Genomic DNA, 21,692 nt, shown 5'->3' with positions numbered 1-21,692 from the left:
TTTAGAGCCTCCAGTAGGACTGGATTGTTATTTGGTACAAACCAGAGCTTTCTCTTTTGATCAAATCAACAGTTGTTGAATTTCCAATCTTGTTTTTCCTTTTTTTAAGGCCAAATGTTGGGCTTCTACAGCCAGTTTTTCTAAATTATCCTTTGGTGAACTAATCTCTTTGGACCATGACAGGTTTGGCTGCTGTTGGTCCCTTTAAGGGCAGCATTCCTTGCAGAAATATCAGAGGTGATTTCCCTTAGCTTCCAGAGAGTCAGGTTTAGAATGCCCCAGAATCTTAGTAATAGCTAAAGCAGCAGGTAAAGTGTTACATTCAGTAACTCCCGAACATAGGACCATTTAAAATTTTATTTCTGCTGGAAGTAAGGAAGCCACGTTGCTTCCACAACATTCCAAAGTCATGAGCTACTCTGAAAGCATATCTACTATCAGTATAAATATTGGCAGTCTTGTCCTTGGCTAAAGCACAAGCCCGTGTAAGAATGTATAATTCAGTATGTTGGGCTAAAGTAGCCATAGTTAAAGATGCTACCTCAACAACATCAAAAGGAGTTGCAATAGCATACCCAGCACAATATTTGCCATTGTCACCTTTTTTTTTGGCTGCACTGCACGGCATGTGGGTTCTTACTTCCCTGACCAGGGATCAAACCCATGCCCCCTGCAGTGGAAGTGCGGAGTCCTAAACACTGGACCATCAGGGAATTCCCCATTGTCATCTTTCAAATAAGAACCATCAGTGAACCATGAGAAGTCAACGTTACCCAGTGGAATTTCCTGTAGATCATTACAGGAGGTGGTCCATCAGTGTTATGCACTTGTGAGGTACTTGATTAGTGACAAGAGAAGAGTAGCCGGGTTAAGGTTAACACTAGGTAAAAGAGTTATGTGAGGAGCAGTCAACAAAAGGACTTCGTAGGAGGTGAGGTGGCTGACAGAAATGTTGAGTATGATGAGAATTCTCCTTTAAGGCCTTGAAGGCTATGTTGTCCAATTCTTCCCATTAAGTGGGGTTGGATTGTTACTGTTAAGTAAAACATACAGAGATTTGGCCATAAGAGAGAAATTTGGAATCCAATTTCATCAATAACCAACTAGCCCAAGCAAACCTCACAGTTAGCATTTGGTTTTGGTTTGGGGAAACTTACAACATCATGAAGTCTATTTGGTTCTAGGTATAGCTCTTGTTCTGATATCAGATGCCCTAAATATTTTTTTAATTAATTAATTAATTTATTTATTTTTGGTTGTGTTGGGTCTTCGTTGCTGCGTGTGGGCTTTCTCTAGGTTGCAGCGAGTGGAGGCTACTCTTCGTTGTGGTGCATAGGCTTCTCATTGCAGTGGCTTCTCTTGTTGCAAAGCATGGGCTCTAGGTGCGTGGGCTTGTTGTTGTGGCTCGCGGGCTGTAGAGCGCAGGCTCAGTAGTTGTGGTGCATGGCCTCCGCAGCATGTGGGATCTTCCTGGACCAGGGCTTGAACCCGTGTCCCCTGCACTGGCAGGCGGATTGTTAACCACTGCGCCACCAGGGAAGTCCAAGATGCCCTAAATATTGAACCTGGGTTTCAGCAAACTGAAATTTTTCTTTGGGGACCTTATGTACTTTTTAAAAAAGCTTTAGTAAGTGTATGCTGTCTTTCTGTGAGGAAGCTCTGGAAGGAAAGCAAAGAAGCAGATCATCCACATATTGCAACAAAGTAGAACCTCTAGGGAGCTTTATATCATCTAGATCAGCCTTCAGGATTTGTGAGAAATAAGGACTCTCAATATAAAACTGAGACATTATTGTTCAGGTGAATTGTTTTTCTTTCCAAGTGAAGGCAAAAGGTATTGGCTAGCTTCAACACCTAGAATACTAAATAATGCATTAATCAGTTACAGTAAACAATTTACTTCCAGTGGGAATGGATGTTAATAACTCATGAGAGTTAGGAACAACAGTGTGTTGAGGGATAACAATGTTGTTTATTTGCTCTGAGGTCGGAGACAAACCCCCATCCTTGGCCCTTAGGTCTTCTCACTGATAAAATGGGAGTATTACAGGTGCTAGTACAAGGGAAAATGAGGTCTAACCCTTGTAATCTATTATGGGCTTTATGCCTGGAAGGGCTTTTTATTTATAGGGTATTGATTAATTCTGGGAAGAAGTTTTGAGGGGGCTATTTGAATCTTGATGGAAGGTGTGCTATGAATTTTGCCAACATCAATTGGAGATTTTGCCCAAAAGGAAGGTGGTAGTTGAATCAGTAGGAACTAATGATCAGCGTTTCCAGAATCAGCTTTAGTACAGTCAGAGACAGAAAAAATAAAAATGTCAAAGAGTTATTCAATTCATGTGTTGGTTACTTTAATGGCTACTGTCAGTTTCTAGAATTATTTCAATTTTGGGGGAGAAATTCCATCATAATACTTCTCTAATAATAAATAAATGGATGGGCTGGAGGAACCAAGGAGAAAAGGGTGTATATCTCTCAAAGAGCCTAAACAAAAGGGAATAGGTTCAGAGACAGGAACCTCTTAGAGATCCCTACTATTTGAACTGTTTTAGTACTCCAAGCCAGGGGCTATTCCATAGTGGTGGGGTTGAGCATCAAGTGTGGGGCTCTGGTGTCAATGAGGATTGGAAGAGATTCATCCCCAATCTGGAGAAATGTTTCTCCAACCAATTAAGAGGGAGGATTAGAAAGAGCCCCATGTAGTTCCTCGGAGCCCCATCTTTGAAAATAGGGAAGATGTTGGAAAGGCTGGTTGGAGGGCTGAAGTGCTTAAATTTGTAACAATCTCTTTTCCAATGTCCTGGCTATTTGCAATAATAGCAGAAACTAGGAGAGTTTTGGTTTCATTTCTGAGCCTTGATTTGTTGAAGATTAAGAATTTTGGCAGTCTTCCTTGGAGGTGACTCATCTAGAGTATGAGAGAGCTGGCTTGCCAGATTAACTAAATCTGGAGTGGACATAGTTTCCCATTCCATCCTGGTCCTTTTTACTAGAAGGGAACGGTCTCAGTTCAGCCCATTAATAGACACAGTTAAAAGCTCCTTGGATGGAATCAATATCTGAAGGAAGACCAGAATTTCCTTTAAAAACAGTCTGAAGTTGATTGTAATAATCATGAACAGGTTTGTCAGATTTGTGTGTAAGCCTGAATTTTGTTCCAATCAACAGGCCTTGGAAAGGCCCCAGGAATTGCTTGATGAAGTTGCCTAGCGATTGCCCGAGCCTGGTCATGTAAGTTAGGTGGCTGGTCTACCAGTTGTAATTCTAGAGACCTTTCAGGACTTTCCTAATTGGTGGTTTTCATCCAAAGCTGGGTCTGGCCTTCACCAACAAGCATATGAACTAGACGATATAAGTCAGAGAATCCAGGCTGACAAGTTAGAATGGCTATATTAAATTCCCCATCAAATCTGCGAGGAACTTCCATTACTTTGGGAAAATCTTTGACTATGGCTCGCAGTTCAGCTTTAGTCCAGAGATTATAAGAAATTAAGGGTTTAGCTTCTGGAACCTTTGAAGGCTTGATTTTAAAGGGACAGCTTCTGACAAGTTCAGAGGCAAAGGAAGCCGGGAGAGTTTCAGAGAAAAGGGGAAGTATGGTGGGAGAATTACTAAGGGGGAACTGAGGGTATAGAGGAGGCGTAGGCAGCATAGATTGCAGAGAGACAAGATGGTGCCCGAGGCAGAGCCTGAGGCAAAGAGGCCAAGGGAGAAGAGCCTGAGTCTTTGGGAACTATTTCATCTTTCTTTAATCGTTTGTTTGCCTCAGTTGATCTCAGAATCTTACTTTGCAGAGAGGCAATTGAGACTCTTGATAATATTGGAAAGCCTTAAAATATCAATTGAAATAAGCATTCCACTCAGTTCTGGAAATTTTTGAGCTCTTGTAGTCCATTTCAGCTTTAAGGAAATTAAGTTTGGGGATTTCAAAAGTTCCCCATGATGGCCATTGATATTACAAGTTACCTTTAGTCAGGTCAGTCCATTTAGTTAAAAATGCACATGAGGGGACTTCCCTGGTGGCGCAGTGGTTAAGAATCAGCCTGCCAATCCAGAGGACACGGGTTCGACCCCTGGTCCAGGAAGATCCCACATGCCGCAGAGCAACTAAGCCTGTGCCACACAACTACTGAGCCTGCGCTCTAGAGCCCGCGAGCCACAACTACTGAGCCCATGTGCCACAACTACTGAAGCCTGCGGGCCTAGACCCCGTGCCCTGCAACGAGAAGCCACTGCAATGAGAAGCTCGTGCACGACAGCGAAGAGTAGCCCCCACTCTCCGCAACTAGAGAAAGCCCGCGCAGCAACAAAGACCCAACACAGCCAAAAGGTAAATAAATAAATAAATTTATTTTTTAAAAATCCCACAGCATTGTAAATCAACTATATTTCAAGAAAAATTATTTTTAAAAAATGCACATGAGGAAGCCATAATACATAAAAACATAAAATTGGCCCGAGTCCCTGTAGGCACCCTCAAAATATTTAGATAACTAGGATCCCATTTCTCAGAGGTTTTTCTCTAGAGTAAAGAACAATTTTCAAACAGCTCCAAGAGCTTACAGCACAAACAGCTCAATTTAAATAGCTTGCAAGCCTGAATACCAGTCAGTCCTAAGGAGATAGCTTGGTCTCGGAGAAGCCAGGTGGAAAGGCTTTTTCAGCCAGTCTCCAGAGAATGTCCCTTTCCAAAGGAATAGGCCAAAGACTGAAAAACCAGCACAGTTTCAGAGAAGCAGCCCCTGTTTCTGAAGGAATCAGCCAAAGGCCTTTTCAGCCAGCTTTGGTTGACAGTCTGACTTCAAAATCAGACCGAAGTGCCAAACACATACAAAACAAGGCTTCAACCAGAAAGATGAAACCTTTAAGTAGATCCCAAATAAACCCTGTGGAGCTTCAAACGCAAAGAGGGCATGAGCTCAGATCCAGGAGAAAGACGTGCCTTCAAACTCCAGGGTCAGCAAGAAAGCAATGAGCTAGAAAGCTCAATAGGCTAAATTGTGGTTACCACACCTGTTTGCTCACCAGCGCGGAAGCCATGGGAGGATCTTCAATGGTCCCTGTGTGGGCTACCAAAATTTTGACCTGAAACAAATAGACTGCCAGATATTTCTCCAGCAAAGGTGGGTTTATTCAGGATCAGCAGAGATTTTCAACTTGAGGTCTGTAACCATGGCAAACCACATGCAAGTTCCTGAACGACAAGGGAAGGAGAACCCTTTCATAAAGGAAAAGGAAGTAGGGCGGGTATAGTAAACAAAGAACCCATGGCTTTTCATTGGCTGAGTCCTTGCCAGGATATAAGAGGAGTATTTCTTCTTCCTATTGGGCTTTGCTATGGCCACAGGGCATGAGAGCTCCCTCTTCTGGTCTTCCAACTCTATTTAACTGAGTTTTCTGTTTATTAATTTTTAAAAAGAGATTTGGCTTTTGCTCCTTTAAGTGTGGCCCTCAGAATAGCAGTCTCCCCCCATTATCTGGGAGCTTGTTAGAAATGCAGAATCTCAGGCCCCAGCCTAGTCCCATGGAATCAATCTTCGTTTTAGCAAGGTCCCAGGTGATTTGTATGTACCTTAAAGTCTGAAAAGCACTGGTCTGGGTGGAGCCTTCTGTTTACAATTCATGCTTCATCTCTAGGAGCCCCAACAGTCCCAAGGAGGAGAGGTTGGGAAGCAAAGGGTACATATGAGGTTAAGGTCTTCTAATCAATGGCACCTGTGGACTCTAAAACCTAGGGACAGAGGGCAGGAGGCTGAAACCATTGGCCACCCTTGGGGTCAAACACAACTTAGGTGGAGCAGATTTTTATACAGCCCCACCCTCCAATTAGACAAACAGAGGAGGTTCCTATCACTTTTTCTTAAGAAATCCATGTGGAACTTTTCCCCAGGAAGCAAAACAAATTTAGGGCAGTGCTTCTCAACTCTAATGCACAAAAGGACTTTTTTTAGAGCTTTGTAGAAATCCAATGCCTGGGCCCTGCCCATGGGATTCTGGTTGAATTGGTTTGAGGTGGGGTGGAGGGCTGAATTAAAAAAAATTCTCCTGATATTCTAATGTGCAACTAAAGTTGAACTGCCAACTTAGAGGGTTTCCGTTAAGATAGTGGGTTTCCAAATGTGGTGCCCCAAACCACTGCATGAACATCACCCAGGAACTTGCTACAAAGGCAAATTCTCAGGTCCCACTCTAGACCTACTCAATCATAAACACTGGAGTAGGGCCCAGCAAACAGGGCCTCCAGGTGAGGCTGATATGTTTCAGAACCACATCATAAAGGCAAAAGAAACAGCACAGGATGCAAGCTGAAAGTCCCTTTTGTGGATCTTTCTAATAAACTACAAGTTCCAAAAAGAACTTAAAGGGCTTAATCCATATTCCTATTTATTTAATGTCATGGCCAGCAAGCTTCATAGGGGATTGAGTCTGCCTTGGAAAGCTGTCATAGTGCCTGTTCTTGAAGGGGTTCCGAACAAGTCCCCCAAAAGATGCTACTTTGGCATGAGGATTATTTTGCTTAGAGGTCAGTCAAGACCCAGCAGACTCAGGAAAAGCTCTTTATCTCCCCCTTAACTGCCTAAAAGAAGCAATCAGTTCCTCCATCTGTGGGGATGTTACCGAGCAAAGGGCTTGCTTTCTAATTTGCTTGGAAGCCAATACTATAGCACCAGCTTTTAGGCTCTCAATCTGTCTCCCCCATCCAGTGTTTGGGGCAAAATTTAAGAGGTAGGGGAATTTCAAACTTGGGAGCTGGTTGGCTAGTCCTGAATTAGTCCAGATAAGCTACTTGTGCTGCTGGAAGCCAGATTTTTTTTTATTAAAGGACTTCTCGCTTCCTAAAGGGCTTCAGTGGCAAGACTGAAGATTCTTGGTTCCGGGGTCATCGTGGAGGCCTGGGTCCCTGCCTTACACACGTGTGGTGCTGTCTCTGTAAAATAACTCAAGGTTTGATTAATCAACCACCTATTTAAAGAGGCAAAACCAGTTTAAGCTGGTGCTGTTTCAGTTTGATTACAGGATTAAGAAAGGAATGTTATCTCCTAAGGAGTTATCTTGCTGGCATCAGGAGAAAACTGCTCTTTTCGGTCAAGCAGTCATCCCTGAATCTTCTAAGGAGGTCTGGTTAATGTATAATGTAGATGCACAATGCACACTTAAAGGGGTTTTCCAGAAAGCAGAAAAAGAAAACAGCACTGAGTTAAGCAGTGACTGATAAAGTATAATTTTAAAGTAAAAGCTAAATTTGCACAGCAACGAAGACCCAATGCCGCCAAAAATAAAAAAAAATTTTCTTAATTAAAATAAAGAAATTAAAATAAATAAAATAAAGCATAAGAACTATCTAAAAGAAAAAAAGATAAATTTGTATTAGTCTAATCTTGCCCTAAACATATCTTTAATATGAAAAAGGTAGCTTTTGGTATGAAAATTTAAGGCATTTTTATGACTAAATCAAGCTTTTCTAACTTCTCTGCTCTTATGCCCAAGAAAGATCCTCTGTAAAGATCTCACTCATGAACAGCTCCTGGACTTGGATTAGCCTCGGAGGAGCCATGATTGATTTCAGTTCGGGCAATGTGGAATTTTGCCGGAGCCCTGTGATCCTGGTAAACAGTGAAGGTTAAGAAATCCCCTCACACTTTTGTGTTCCAGAAAACAGCTTACTGCACAGAACCACCCTCCCATATATGACTCAGTTAAGACTCACAGACACCCTCCTTGGTACTTAAGACAAAGCCAGATACAGACTGGCCAAATTCCCATTCTTTGTCTCATTAGCTGAGCTGCTTGTCCCCACTGATCAATCAGAACAAAATGCTTGCTAGCCAGACTTCAGTCAGGCTTCTCTTTCCTCCAGGCCCCTGACCTCTGCTGTCCCCCAAGGCTGAGCAAGCACAGAAAAGTGGAATATGCCCCCTTATCAGCTTCTCCCGGGAATCGGGAGTAGGACCCCAGGGAGATACTTTTCTGTCAGACCCCACTGGTCATTTCGCCTTGCTCGTCCAGCTCTCCCCCCAAAGATTCTGCTTATCTTTGCTTCCTCTTTACCCTATAAAAGAAAAACCATCTTCTGTTTGATTGGAGACACTTGCAGACCCCAGGGTCATGATCTTCATCTTGCAATAGTCCCACTTTCCCTCTTGCATTAATTCTTTTGAATACAAGTCTCTATTTACTAAGTCTGGATTGGTTTTTCTCTGGCAGTTTCCTACCATGCCAGCCATCTTTCAGTTTGTAAACACACCAAGCTCGTGACTACCTTGGGGCCTTTGCATGCTGCTTTCTCATCTGGTACATCCCTTCCCACCTTCTCTGACTGGCTTCACAGCCCTCCTGCCTGTCCTGACCCTGGCCCTGCTCACTGTATACCAGAACCTAGTGTCATAGCCCTATTCTGCACGTTTGATATAAGTGGAATCATATAATATGTGGTCTTTTGTGACTGGCTTCTCTCACTTAGTATATATTTTCAGGGTTCATCCATGTTGGAGCATCTATCAGTACTTCATTTTATTGCCAAATAATGTTGCATTGTATGGATATACCACATTTTGTTTAATCATTCCCAGTTGATTCCCAATTTGGGTTGTTTCCACTTTGGGGCCATCACATGAATGCTGCCACAAACATCCATGTACAATTTCTGTGTGGACATATGTTTCCATTTTTCTTCGGTATTCTATTAGGAAAACCACCAGTTTTCTCCTCCTGAGTAGGAAAAACCCCTTTTCTTCCCTAATGTGTCTTTCTTTCCTGTGTGTCTTCTTTACTACTCACACAAAACACTTAACTTCTGATACTTGTGGTCACCAAATGCGTGAGGTTTCTCCCCACACCAAGCAATTCTCTGAGACACCAGCTGGGTGTCCTACAACTTAATTCTGACACTATGTACCCAGAGATAGTGTCAGATCCCACAGATTAAGGGCTCAGTCCCACAAGACTGCCCCACCCCACTTCTGATGCCGATCACAAGTAGTAGGTCCCCAGGTTACCCACAACTTCTGTCTGCGTTGTCTACAAATCAGAGGTTCCCATGACCCCCTCCTTGGGTTGGATTAATTTGCTAGAGCCACTCACAGAACTCAGAAAACACTTACCTATATTTACCGGTTTATTAAAGGATATGCTAAAGGATACAGATGAACAGTCAGATGAAGAGATAAAATAGGGTGAGGCCTGGGAGAGTCCAGAGGGCAGGAGCTTCTGTTCCTGTGGATTTGGGCTGCATCACCCTCCCAGTATGTGGATGTATTCACCAACTTGGAAACTCTCTGAACTCCATACTATTGGGATTTTATAGAGGATTCCTCACGTAGGTATGATCAATTATTAACTCCATTTCCAGCCCCTCTCCCCTCTCTGGAGGATGGGGGGCAGGGCTGAAAATTCTAAGCTGCTAATCATGGCTTTTACTTTCCAGTGACCAGCCCTCCTCCAGGAGCCCATTCGGAGTCACCTCATTAAAACTGAAGATTCTCCTAGTGCTCTTCTTATTACTTAGGAAATTACAAGGGTTTTAGGAACCCTGTGTCAGAGATCAGGGACAGAGAACAATATATATATTTTCATATAGTAACACTATGTTTAACATTTTAAAGAATTGCCAAACTGTTTTCTGAAGTGGCTGCACATTTTACATTCCTACCAGCAATGTATGAGGGTTCCAATATCTCCACGTTTTTGACAACATTTGTTATTATCTAACAGTCATCCTAGTGGGTGTGAAGTGGTATCTAATTATGGTTTTCATTTGCATTTCCCTAATGATTAATGGTAATGAGCATCCTTTTTATGTGCTTATTGGCCATTTGTATATATATATCTTCTTTGGAGCAATGTCTATTCAGATCCTTTGCCCATTTTTTCAACTGGATTATTTGCCTTTTTATTGTTGAGTTGTAAGAGTTCTACATACATTCTGGATATAAATCCTTTATCAGAAATACATTTTGCAAATATTTTCTTGGGAGTTTCCCTCATTCTTGAATGATAGCTTAGCTGGGTATTGAATTATAGGTTGTACCCCTCTTCCAACGCAGGAATCAGAAAACTTTCTCTGTAAAGGGCCAGATAGTAAATATTTTCAGCTTTGAGGGTCATATAGTCTCAGTCATAACCACTCAACTCTGCCACTGTAGCAGGAACACAGCCACAAATAATATATAAATCAATGGGCATGACTGTATTTCAATAAAACTTTACTTATAAAAACAGGCAACAGGCTTGATTTGGCCCATGGGCTGTCGTGCAGCCACTCTGCCAAATTTGGCATGTATGTTGAGATTAGTGATACCACACATTCATCAAAGGTTTATTACTCACATAATGAGGAATTCTGGGAGAGTAGGGTGACTCCCACGCAGATTCAAAATGGCTTGAGGGACTTCCCTGGTGGAGCAGTGGTTAAGAATCCGCCTGCCAACGCAGGGGACACGGGTTTGGTCCCTGGTCCGAGAAGATCCCACATGCCACGGAGCAACTAAGCCCATGCGCCACAACTACTGATCCTGCGCTCTAGAGCTTGCGTGCTGCACCTACTGAGCCTGCGTGCCACAACTACTGAAGCCCACGCACCTAGAGCCCATGCTCTGCAACAAGAGAAGCCATTTCAATGAGAAGCCCGTGCACGGCAACGAAGAGTAGCCCCTGCTCGCTGCAAAAGCCTGCAAGCAGCAACAAAGACCCAACACAGCCAAACAAACAAACAAACAAAACAAACAAAAAGGCTTGAGAGAGCAGGGAAAGGAAATTGGTCTGAGGTTTTTATGGTGGTTCAGGATTGGGGCCAAGGTAGGGTTCTCACAGATGGGCAGAACTTGAATGGTTTGAATTTCCTACTGGCGTCAACGGAGGAAACACCTGGGATTTCTTACCAGCTTGCTCAGATGTAGGAGAGAAGTGGAAGAGGAGAGTTAGGCTTAAAAGATGTCAGTTGTCAAACATAAAAAAAGATGAAGCAGACTCTATTACAGGCTGTAGTTGGCTGACCCCATATTCAAGGTTTTTGAAGATACCACATTATCTTCTGGCTTCTATTGCCTTGTTGAGAAATCTGTTGTCAGTTTAATTGTAGTTTCTTTGTAGGGAGTCCTTTTATCTTTGGTTGATTATAGGATCTCTTTATAGCCTTTGATGCCCTGCAATTTCATTACAATGTGTGTAGGTGTAGATTTGTATTTATTCATCCCGTTTGGGATATGTTAAGTCTAGGGATTTCTGAATCTAAAGATTCAGCCCTTTAAACAATTTTGGAAAATTATTGGCTATTCTATCATTGAACATACCCAGATATTTTTTATTCTTTTCTGAATTCCTAATTGATGTAGATGAGACCTAATTCCTTCCCCTAAGTCTCTTAGTATCTCTTTCACATTTTCAATCTCTTTCATATTTTCAATCTCTTTCATATTTTCAATCTCTACATCTCTGTGCAGGAGGGCTTGTTTTCAGGTTATCTAATATGCAAAATTACTTGAAACAGAAATCCTGTCCCACCACTGTTGACTGATTGATCTCAGAATGAACATGCAGCCTCAACCTGGATGTTCCTGAGTTTTTTGTTTTTAAGATTTATTTTTTATTTATTTTATTTATTTTTCACTGCATCGGGTCTTAGTTGCAGCATGTGGGATCTTTCATTGCGGTGCATGGGCTTCTTTCTAGTTGTGGCGTGCGGGTTTTCTGTTCTCCAGTTGAGGCGCGAGAGCTCAGTAGTTGCCCCGCAGCATATGGGATCTTAGTTCCCTGACCAGAGATTGAATCCCCATCCCCTGCATTGTAAGGTGGATTCTTTACCACTGGACCACCGGGGAAGTCCTCTGAGTTTTTAAATTGCAACTGAGAACAGAGCTATTTGGTATGTTCTGACAGACTTTCTGGTCTTTTTCCAGTGGCTGTTAAGACCCAGCTGCACCTCTGTTGTTCAAGTGTTTATCTAAGTTCTTTTCAGTAATGTTCCCTTTTGCTCAAACTATTTTGATTTGTGTCTCTTATGTGTGATGAAGAAAGTCCTAACTAGTGCAGAGGACTATCTCAAAATAGTCCTCTATTGGTACTATCTCAAGTACCATTTCAGAGAGGGAGTCAGGAACTGCAGACCAAGGACAGTGTGAGAAATTTGAGAGTTCTTAAAAACATTGTGTGTTCGTTATCTATTGCTACATAACAAATTACCCCAAAACTTATTATTAAACAACAATTTTATTATCTCACAGTTTCTGCATTCAGGAGCAGCTTAGCTGGGTTGTTCTGGTTTAGGGTCTCTCCTGAGACTGAAGTCATGATATTGGTTAGGGTTGAAGTCACGGGCCTTCCATAATGCTGCTCAAATTTTCTCAGTTATGGAAGCTAGCTTACCTCATTGTGAGTCATCTCAGCAAGACAGAGAGCAGAGAGGTAGCCTCAAGGCCTTTTTACGACCTAGTCTTAGAAGTGACACATCATCACTTCTGCCTTATTCTATTTGTTAGAAGCAAGTCACTAAATCCAGCCCACACTCAAGGGGAGGGGAATGACGCTCCATCTCTTGAAGGTAGGAGTAGCAAAAAATTGTGGACATATTTGAGAAACACTACACTTTGTCATTCCTCCATGGGTTATAAAGGTGACACTACCTCCACAGCTCCAACTAGACCATTATTCCATCTGAATTTACAGCCTCTCTTCTTTTGAAGTTCTTGGTGCCAGATTTAGCACTGACTACGCCTCATGTCAGGACTTAAAACCCATGTTTTGCCATTCATGAAACCTGCATCTTAGCCATGGCTAAGCCTGGGAGGCCCGAGGGAATGTAACAGTTATTCCAGACCCCCAAAACCCTCAGATGGGTTACCCCAGACCTCATCACTGACCTACATCCCTCACAGGGTGGCAGTACTAGTACTGACACACTTCACATGAGTTCCCTGTCCACATCGGTCCTGGCCTACCTGTTCATCAAGGAGGTACCCTGCTCCTATGACTCCCTAACCACTTGATTTCTGAATACTGTCTCCAGTCTGTCTCCTGATTTTGGAAGGAACAGTTGAGGCATTCTGACTCTGTATTTACCCATTCCCTGCCCAGTTTCTACTGACTGAGGACCACACATGAAGTGTCAACTGCATGCTCAAGAACATCTTCCTCATAACTCTCCTGGTTCTCTCATCTTGCCGCCTACAAGACGGCATCCAATTTGTACTCCATCATCCCCAACAGAACAATTATGGCCTCTACATCTCCCTGCTCTGTACACCCCTAACCCCACTGACACCCCGGCAGTCAGGTCACACGAAGGAATCTATAACTTCTGCTGGTCTGGAAAGTAAGGTAACCAGAGCCAGGCCATGTGGGAGGCCATGAGCATGGAACACATCCGTCTCTCCTTCTAGCAGGCACTCCCACATCTTCCACCCATGCAGTGAATAATTATCCAGGCTTGTGGAGAATGGATGAGGTCCTTAACCCCATGGCCCTATGATACCAGCTCTCCCTACCTTCCTTTTCTTTTCTTTTTTTTTTAATATTTATTTATTTGGCTGCACCGGGTCTTAGTTGTGGCATGCGAACTGTTAATTGTGGCATGTGGGATCTAGTTCCCTGACCAGGGATCGAACACGGGCCCCCTGCATTGGGAGCGCAGAGTATTAGACACTGGACCACCAGGGAAGTCCTCTCTCCCAACGTTCTTAATCTACTTGATCTTTCATTGCTCTACAATCATACTAACCCTGATCATCCATACGATCCAGCAACTAAGGAGTTAATTAGGAGATGCTCTTCTGTGAAAGGAAAATAAAAATGGAGTCTGTATTGCCAAGAGAGCTCTCTAACAAGCTATTGAGGAAGCGTGACTTATGCACGTCTTAGCCTGTGGAACCTGACCTTTTGACCTAATTAAGTCATCCAGAACATCTGCCAGAAACAACATATCTACTTATTGACACCCTAAAAAAACTTGTGATTCCTGAGGACAAATCTTTTCCGATCATGTCAGTGCCAACCACAATTCTTGCCAGGCAACTTTCAACAGCCTCGTGCTTTTCTTTTTTAATAATTAAAAAAAAACCCACACATTTATTTATTTATTTATTTATGGCTGCGTTGGGTCTTCGTTGCTGCGTGCAGTCTTTCTCTAGTTGTGGCGAGCGGGGGCTACCCTTTCTTGCAGTGCACGGGCTTCTCATTATGGTGGCTTCTCTTGTTGCAGAGCTTGGGCTGTAGGCGCCTGGGATTCAGTAGTTGTGGCACGTGGGCTCAGTAGTTGTGGCTCACAGGCTCTAGAGTGCAAGCTCAGTAGTTGTGGTGCACAGGCTTAGTTGCTCCATGGCATGTGGGATCTTCCTGGACCAGGGCTCGAACCCGTGTCCCCTGCATTGGCAGGCAGACTCTTAACCACTGTGCCACCAGGGAAGTCCCAGCCTCGTGGCTTTCTGTCTTTATAAGCCCCTGTTTCTCTTCCCCATCAGGGAATACTCTTTCAAGAGTTACCTGAATCTGTGTCTCCCAAATTACAGTTATTGCAATTGCAATAAGATCCCAAATAAACTTTTTTTTTTCATCCTCCTGCATTATTTTTTTGGTCGACACTTCCTACCTGGTCTCATTCTACCTGTGAGGAGGAGTTCCAGGTAGGGAGGGATATTAGGCCCCTTCAAAGACTCCAGTCCACAGACAGAACTGAAAGTGCTACTTAGGTCTCTTTCTCACTTAGGGGTAATATTTAAATTATTAACAATTTACTAGCCTAAATGGATCAAAGCAGGTCCTTGATGGGCTAGGCATTAACTCTTCAATTGTTGTATCACATGAGTGATCCGTGAGGGGTTGGTTGGCGGGGGAGTTCCTGTGGGGTTCAGCGTGTGTTTAAATAGTTCAGCCACTATTTACCAACTGGAACATGGGAACTTTCAAAAATGATAAGAAAAAAAATGGTTGGAACCAGAATAGCTATAACCATATGTACAAACTAAAATTTGTACTGCTTTGTACCTGCTTCTCCAGCTGATAACGCCACAAAGTCTCTTCCAGTTATAGCCTAGGAACCAGCCTGCTCTGACTTTCTGATGTGAGTTTTGACCTTCATCTTTGCCTGTTGTTCTTGATATACTCTTGGCCTCCATATTTTGAATCATCCCTGCTTCTCTGGGTGGTGCCCATTCTTGGACAGGGACTTTTCACTGGAAACTTGTCCTTGAGCCTAACTAGCCCTCCTCACTACCCTACCCACAAACCCCTTTCCATAGCTTCCGGGATCCCAGGTCAGAGCCATGCCATCCCCTGCTCTTCCTCTAGATGGAGATGGGACAGGATATGATGGAAAGCTGTAGTGAAAAGACGGAAGGATTCGTCCTGGGTGGCTATTCCACTTACCCTACTTCCTAGGGCAACCCAAACCAATCTATGGCAGGCAGTGTGCTAGGAGCTACAGGAACTATGAGGTGATTAAGAAAATATACAGGCATGGTAATCAGTCACTCTCAAATAACCCTGTTACTTTATTTCATTTTTTTGGCCACACTGCTCGGCTTGCGGTATCTTAGTTCCCCGAACAAGGATTGAACCCACGCCCTCAGCAGTGAAATCGCGGAGTCCTAACCAGTGGACCAGCAGGGAATTCCCTACATTTTTTAACTTAGCATTTGTAAATATTTGATGTGAAGTTATTAGTGAAATGGCTTATCAATTTTCCACACTGGACCACTGGCTCTTTTCATAGTAGGTACTTGAGTGCCTTATGTCTTCAAAGACAGGGCCCAGATTGAGTGGCTAAAAAAAGGGTGAAAATCCCAGCAGGACATTTTACTTTCTGTCACTTGGCCACAGCTGATTCTCAGGCTTACATTCTGATCTATTTTCTCTGGCCACAGTCCTGACCACATTCCCACTCCCCATACCCAAACTTCAAATAGGAGGGAAAAAATTAAGGGGGAGATTTTCCCCTTCTTTTTAGAGGCAAAAAGCTGATGCATTTTAAATTTGAAAACACGCAAATGAACAAAGCTCTTCAGCCTGTGGCTTTTGCATGCTGCAGGGAATCAGGGTAAAAGGAAGGATCCTGCACTCCCAGGTTGTCAACTTTGGCTACATGTTGGGATCACCTGGGGAGTTAAAGAAGTAGGAACACCTGGGCCCCACCCACAAAGCTTTGCCCTTAATTGCTGTGCAATGTAAACGCTTTAAGAGCTCCCCAGGGGATTATACTGTGCAGAGCCCGTGATTTACATTCACAGTTCTTTGCTACTCAAAGCCTGGTATAAGAATACAACATGGGTACACCTGTGAGTTTGTCAGACATAGTCTTTGCCCCCTTGCACACCTCCCAAATTAGAATCTGCAGTTTAACCAGTTAAACCTGTTTAACCTCAAGCGATTTGCTTCCTATGCACATTAAAGTTGGAGAAGCTCTGCCCAGGGCTCCTGCCAAGCAAACTGGCCCAATGTGAAAGGAGGTAAAACACTCAGGAAACAGAGCTCCAAGAATAGGCCCCCAACCAGAGGATGGAAGAGACCTCCTTGCTACAGGCTCTGTGCTGTGGCTCTCAGAGAAATCAGGTAGTGGCCGAGGTGGGCTGAGCCTCAGGGAGCGGGGCAGGACTTCAAAACAGAGCTGCTCTCTGAGCAGAGCGAACAGAGCAAAGAGACTGCTTCTGCAGCGGTGCAAACGCTGGAGGGGCCGATCTGCTGGATCTGTTTGACCACACCAGTCTGGGTGCTGTCTATGTTAGCTGCTGTCCCGTTGCGTAAGCACACCCCAAACACAGAACCTGCTCGAGCTCCTCTGTGATGAGAACACTGTGTTCTCAAACAGACGGTAAAACAAAAAATGTTGCTCACCATCCAGTTCTACAAGGATTAAGTCATTTGCCACTGCAGCTGCTGACCAACAGTGCACCCCAGGAGGAATTCAGGATGAAAACCAGGATGAGGCGCTCTGTGCTTTGGAAAAACAGGCCCCTTAGACAGTTAGATGTATATCTCAGGAAGAATTTTAATGAGTCTGGATTCTTGCATTTTCCCAAACACAGAAAAAGCACTAAAATCATTAACTGAGATACCTGTTCCTTGTGACCTTTCACTGAGATGTATGCTTGACAGCACGTATTCCCTAGACACAATCATACGTGTACTGGCTTCTCCTCGATCTCTGTAGAGCAGCTCTCTCAGAGCTACTGAGAGGATGTCTTCTGGGCTATAGCCCTCAGTAAAACCCAATCTACCAGCTCTTATGTTGTGTGTTTTTCTTTCAGTTGATGAGGCAAGACTCAAAATTCTTTCCTGTGTGTGGTGGCAGATGTCCAATCCTTTACCCATTCACCCACTCCTTGGAGACAAGTTGCTAAGAACATTATTTCAGAAGGAAACCTGTATAGACGAGCAGTTCCCACTTTCCTTTTTGGGTATGTTGGAGATTTTCCAGTTCTCCCCCATATTCACTCTCAATCCTTCTCAACGCTGTCCTGCGACCTGAGAAGCTGACCTTCTTCCACCAGCTTCCAGTTGAGTCATGTTGACTCAAAGAAAAACACACAACATAAGAGTTGTGAGTTTACATTTTGTTCAGGGTCTTGCTGAGGACTAGAGACCAGGAGACAGCCTCTCAGTAGCTCTGAGGAACTTCTCTGAAGAGGTGGGCGGGGGGGGGAACCAGTTCATATATGTTTTTTTCCTTTTCTTTTGGCTAGGAAATACATGTAGGCAAGCATACATCATGGTAAAAGACCTACTGCTGGTCACAAAGAACAGACACCTCAAGTTAATAATTTCATTGCTTTTCGGTGTAGGGGAAGATGCAAGAATCTAGGGTCATTGAAATTCTTCCTGAGATATACATTTAACTATCTAGGGGCCTGTTTATCCAAAGCACAGAGTACCTTATCCTTTTTTCATCCTGAATTCCTCTCGGGGTGCAGAGTGCAGTGGGTTGCAACTTAACCCTTATATAATTGGGTGATGAGAGATACTCTTTGTTCACAGTTGGGCCAGTGGCAGGCCCTGGCAGGAGATCAAAGGGAGAGTCAGGAAACTTATTCCCCCAGCTCACTGTGTGTTGGACCACGGGGTTGGGCGTGTCCCTGAACTGAAGGCCACAGCTTCTGTCAGGTAGCCTGCTCCTAGGGGTGGTAATAGTTTCCAAATATCGCTAGCCCTGGGGTTTTGCTTTTCTTATGCTCACCCGCGTCATCTAATTACCTGTAATGAATACGCTTTGTTTGCATAATTGCGAGAAGTGATAAAACACAGAAACCAGTACTCCAAATTCGCGCCCCGGGCAGCGAAGCGCAGGCAGATACGCCCTCACCGGGGCGGGTCGGGCTCCCAGGCCAGACCCCCGCCCGGGCGCAGCCTCCAGGCCAAGCCTCACCCGCCGCCCCCCGGGAACCCCATGTCGTGTTTTCTTAACAATTACACTTTTTGGGGGGGTGCGCGCCACGAGGCATATGGGATCTTAGTTCCACGACCAGGGATCAAACCCGCGCCCCCTGCAGTGAAAGCGCGGAGCCTTAACCACTGGACCGCCAGGGAAGTCCCCAATTACACTTTTTATATGTTGCCGCTTGAACCCTCCTCATTTATGCTGTGCCGTTGGTTTGTGTCTCACCTCATCAATAGCCCTCTGGTGCCAGGATCCATTCTCTCTTTCCATCCTTGGCGGCTGGGGCATTGACAAAGAACCTGGGGTGGTTCGGACGGCTGGAACAGAGCCTCAGCGCACGGATGAGCACCCCTCCTACTGAAACATCAGTTGGCAACATGCTGAGGCCTGGCACTAGGGTGCATGTACCAGAGGGCAACCAGGACAGCTACCTGGCCCCTTGACATAGCAGCTTGCACGTGCCCTCCTATGGCAGCAGATGGTCTTTACGGCATTGGCTCCACACCCTCCAGGTTCTCTGATGCTGTCGATAGAAGACATTTGCTCCTACAGGGACTGGGCAGTCTCCTGATGTGACTTCAGCCCTTCTTCAAACAGCCTCTCTATCCCCAAACCTACTCCTCCAGGATTCCACATATTGGCAAATAGTACCATTGTTCACCCACTAGGTGAGGCTTGCTAGAAGTCACCCATAAGATAAAAGAGCTGGAAGCTGTGGGAAGGTAGAGTTTTGTGTGCCTGTGGGCTGGGAATAAGCAAGTACCCCTGGTTGTGGTGGTGATGGGGGAAGAGACTGTCCTGGAGCAGAGCCTCCCTGAGGATCTGGTTCCCCTTGTTGAAAGGGGCCCCAGGAAGTAATGAGTGGTCCCCTTAACAGCTCCTTCTGGCCAGCCTGGTCGCTATCTTGACTCCTGGCTTTGTCACCTGAAAGAGACCCACACCTGTACAGAGGCTAACCTACTTTCTCTTTTATTCCCACGCCACAATCTGCTAATCTATGCCACAGCCGTGCTTGCTTAATAGAAAGGAAGGCAGAAGGCCACATAAGCAAAACCGAAGAACCGGCCCGAGACAGAAAGGCCCAAGATGGCAAAAGTTAACTCTCCTGAACCGGTTCTAGCCTGACCACGAGGGCAACACCCGTGCAGATGAGATGGAAGTGTGTGAAAGTTGCCTTTGCTTCATTACCATGCTAGGATCTCTGCCCAAAGTGGAGACTCGCACTTTGCTAGGCACAACTAGTGCTGAGTGCAAGGGAGCCCAGAGGAATGCTCTTGCTCCTGCTGTTTCTGGAAATCTCCACCTCTTCCCCCAAATTCTGATGGCACACCCACCTCTTACCCCTTAAAAGTTGCAGGCTTCCCTCCCTCAACGGGAAGGGGGCTTCAGAACAGGAGCTCTCCCCTCCTCATTCCTTGATCAACAAATAAAGTTTCTGCTCTGTTGAACCTGGTCTCATTCTATTGAGCCAGTAGCACCTCGCAAGGAAAGACCCAGTTGGGGTCCACCCAAGTAGTTGGGGATAAGAAACAGCTTTGATGTCATTCTTCTCTGGGGGGAGGGAGCCCTGGAGGGAAGCCCTGAACACACATGGGGAGGGGTGTAGGAAAACAGGACAAGTCTGATAGAGATCTGGGGCACGAACAGAAGGCAGGCGTCCAGTGGGTTAGGTTAGGTGGGGAGTGTCGGGGACAAGCCTATGGGCTGGGCTCAGAGGCCGCCCAGAAAGGCACTAGGGCCCGGGAGAAGCCGAGACGTTGGCCCTCCCTGCTTCCTAGAGGGGCCTAGAGGCCCGGAGCGGCGATGCGCGTGCGCGATACGGGCCAGCGGAGAGCCCGGAAAGGGGGCTGGCGTGGGGCTAGTCGTGCGGTCCGCGGACTGAGAGTCTCGCGACTGTGGGCGTCGGTGAGCGGGGCAACAGGGGGCGTCGGGGGCTGCCGTGCGGGCGCGGGGTTCCCCGGGGGCGGCGGGTGAGGCTTGGCCTGGAGGCTGCGCCCGGGCGGGGGTCTGGCCTGGTAGCCCGACCCGCCCCGGTGAGGGCGTATCTGCCTGCGCTTCGCTGCCCGGGGCGCGAATTTGGAGTACTGGTTTCTGTGTTTTATCACTTCTCCCAATTATGCAAACAAAGCGTATTCATTACAGGTAATTAGATGACGCGGGTGAGCGTAAGAAAAGTAAAAGTAACTGCAGTCCGTTACTGTTTTTGTCTGGAGGCTTCCTGACCTTTTAAAATTTGTGCATGATTATGCAAACTCTTACACGTATATGTAAATTTTTAACTACGAAACAGGATCCTACTATTGCTTAAAAATTTTTTAGTATTGTAATAAAACAGTATTGTGATAATATATGCATAACATTTACCATATGATACATAAAAATTTACCATTTTAACCATTTAAAGTGTATAATTCAGTAGCATTAAGTATATTCGTACTGTTGCTTCTTGAAAATTATATCTTCAGCTTCCGGAATGCATTTGTTCATATATTGGTTAAAATTGATGCCAGCATTATGACACCACTGAGATATATATTTGCAAGTATAATTAAAATAAAACATTTTGTTTGCAGTTTATTTCGTATAATACACATTACATGAAACTGTAAATGCCGAGCAAGTGACGTTTGTGCAGAAAAATAGCAAATTCTTTATTAGGGTGATTATTTCTGTTTTCAAAATAAAAGAGTAGTGTCTATAAAATGCAGTTTTTAAACACAAGTAACAGCACTAACCTAAAACTACTCTACTGTCGTCTGACATACAGGCTTAAGAAATAAGAAAATGTTCTCCTTCCTAAGTTAAGAGTGGTGGCAAGGAAAAGAACACCATCCTCTTTCAAACTGTTTGCGGTTCTGTTACTAACCAGGGTTCTTGGCCTCCTTAATCAATAGAAATTAAGGGGCCTGACAAATTCAGGCAAGGCAGCAGGAGGGAGCGAAAACAAGTAACAGGTTCCCTTGCTTGCTCCCTGAAGGGGTGGTGGGGTTTCTTACTTGGGGTGAGGGTAGGGGTAGGTCTGGGGGTCCCAACTGAGGGGTGGCTTCGGTCGTCTACCCACCCTTGGTGGTGCTGTGTGCAGGGTACATGGGCTATACTCTGCTTTTGCTCCCAGCTCCTCAGAAGTGGCAGTTGGGTTTTTGGTCTTTTTGTATCTTGTTGTTCATAATTTGCCCCAGCTGGGCCTGGAAGCAGTTATTTTTAGTCCCTTATAGTTTCTTTGTGTTTTGTTGGTGGAGGAGATGTTTGTCTAGGTGCAGGCACTGCAGCAAAGGGTCCTAGGTCCCAGCCTGTCTCACTTCCAAACTGAAAACTCCTTAATGTTAGGTCG

General features: G+C 44.8%; 1 protein-coding gene across 3 annotated transcripts in view; it reads left to right on the top strand.

Moving 5' to 3' along the window:
• The first annotated feature begins 612 nt into the window (after positions 1-612).
• Positions 613-21,692, top strand: part of LOC309608448 (uncharacterized protein) — a 36,971-nt gene continuing 15,891 nt past the window's right edge. Inside the window, exon 1 of one of the 3 annotated variants that reach the window (XM_082348592.1) lies at positions 613-20,266. In XM_082348592.1, coding sequence (XP_082204718.1) covers positions 20,165-20,266 — 102 coding nt within the window. In that variant the 5' untranslated portion in view covers positions 613-20,164. The remainder of the gene's footprint in view (positions 20,267-21,692) is intronic. The other 2 variants (XM_082348593.1, XM_082348594.1) reach the window with 2 other exon arrangements.

The sequence above is a fragment of the Balaenoptera borealis genome, assembly GCF_965194805.1.
Source record: "Balaenoptera borealis genome assembly, chromosome: 12".
Classification (NCBI taxonomy): Eukaryota; Metazoa; Chordata; class Mammalia; order Artiodactyla; family Balaenopteridae; genus Balaenoptera; species Balaenoptera borealis.
The sequence above is the reverse complement of the archived record's forward strand: the minus strand, read 5'-3'. Positions and strand labels throughout refer to the sequence as shown.